This window comes from Budorcas taxicolor, chromosome 10, assembly GCF_023091745.1.
Source record: "Budorcas taxicolor isolate Tak-1 chromosome 10, Takin1.1, whole genome shotgun sequence".
In the NCBI taxonomy this organism is placed as follows: Eukaryota; Metazoa; Chordata; class Mammalia; order Artiodactyla; family Bovidae; genus Budorcas; species Budorcas taxicolor.
Window position 1 is genome coordinate 25,925,120 of NC_068919.1, and position 1,990 is coordinate 25,927,109.

The window sequence follows — 1,990 nt, forward strand, 5'->3', positions numbered from 1 at the left end:
ATGGATAAGGTCAATTCATCAGTGGTGTCTGAGTTTGTGTTACTGGGACTCTCTAGTACTCGGGAGTTCCAGCTCTTCTTTTTTGTGTTCTTCTCTGTGTTATATGTGGTCATTGTGCTGGGAAACCTTCTCATTATGCTCACAGTGACTTCTGACAACAGCCTGCACTCTCCCATGTACTTTCTCTTGGGAAACCTTTCCTTTGTGGACATCTGTCAGGCTTCCTTTGCTACTCCTAAGATGATTGCTGATTTTCTGAGTGACCACAAGACCATCTCCTTCAGTGGCTGCATAGCTCAGATTTTCTTCATTCACCTTTTCACTGGAGGGGAGATGATGCTACTTGTGTCCATGGCCTATGACAGATACGTAGCTGTATGCAAACCCCTGCACTATGTCGTCATCATGAGCCGAAGGATGTGCACTGTTCTGGTAATGCTCTCCTGGGCTGTGGGCTTGGTGCACACGCTAAGCCAGTTGTCATTTACTGTGAATCTGCCTTTTTGTGGGCCCAATGCAGTAGACAGCTTTTTCTGTGACCTCCCTCGAGTGACCAAACTTGCCTGCCTGGACTCTTACATCATTGAAGTACTAATTGTAGTCAATAGTGGAATCCTTTCCTTAAGCACTTTCTCACTCTTGGTCAGCTCTTATATCATTATTTTCATCACTGTCTGCTTTAAGTCTTCTGCCGCAATGACCAAAGCATTTTCTACTCTGGCTGCCCATATTACTGTAGTAATATTATTCTTTGGACCTTGCATATTCATCTACGTGTGGCCCTTTACCAGCTACCCTGTGGAAAAAGTTCTCGCCATATTTTATACCATTTTCACTCCCATTCTAAACCCCATTATTTATACATTAAGGAACAGAGATATGAAGACTGCCTTGAGGAAAATTCTGACCCGTTATTCGAGGCCCAAGAAAATTTCTGAAATGCCAGTAATAGTGAGGAATTCCCTTTATTAAGACCAAATTCATTCAAATTCCACAAATCAATAGTCTGTTTATAAATATTTTCAACATGTTGTGTGGTATATCTTAACTGTGGTAAAAGTAATGAAGAAGATGATTTAGAGAATATTTACTGGATATTAAATTTTTTCCCAGATATCATCTTAGCAAAAGTTACATATCCAAGAATGTGAAAAAAATATCATGACTACTGGTTCCAGAGATAAGTTATGGGATGGCTGTATATAGATAGCATAGATGCTTTAGTTATAGGTAAATATAAGTAGGATGGGAAAGAAGAATGAGTAGCTGATTCTTTGGTGGGGATAACTTTAGACCTCTTAAAAAATCTTAAGAGTTTCCTAATTTACAGGCCTAAGAATCAATATAGGCAAATAGTATTCAAGAATTTGAAACTGAATTTTCCCAACCAGAGGATAGCAGCTTCACTGATTTAAGATAAGTGCATAAAATTAAGTGAAGAGTCTTCAGTTATGAGATTTCTCCTCCAATATCAGGAGAAATGCCTATCCCATATTATTTTCCAATAATTAACAGTGCTTTAAAATATGGAACTAAATATAATTGGAAGTTTACTTTTCAAATATTTAGTGGGCTTTCTCTGATCAGTTAAGGAAATGCCAGTTTCCTCTGAAATTACGAGTTGTAGAAGAGAGGAGAATCTTTAAAGCTGACCAATTCAACACTGACTTTTCAGTCTGTTCTATCAGGAGCTGTGCAGCACTCTTTGTATGTGGGTCAAATACAAAGTTCTTTGTTATAATGATCAATGTTAAACATACATCCTGGTTAGCAATCAGGACCCCACAAACGGATCTCTACCCTGGACTCTGGGGACAGTTCGGGAAATTATTACTGTTGATTAGATCTTCTATGTTTACTTTCCCAAATCTCTCAATTCATACAAGGCAAATAGATTATGTAAATATTAGTCTCTCTTTTATGCTAAGAATGAAAACTCTAATTTTGCACTTCATTGTTTGCCTTTTTTATATATTGTTGCACTTTAATG

At 37.8% G+C, this 1,990-nt stretch overlaps 1 protein-coding gene across 1 annotated transcript; it reads left to right on the top strand.

Annotated features, from left to right (window-relative positions):
* LOC128054096 (olfactory receptor 4K5) lies at nt 1-972 on the top strand. The gene has a single exon (XM_052646668.1). It carries the CDS (start codon nt 1-3, stop codon nt 970-972), a length of 972 nt encoding a protein of 323 aa, XP_052502628.1.
* The last annotated feature ends 1,018 nt before the right edge of the window (nt 973-1,990 follow it).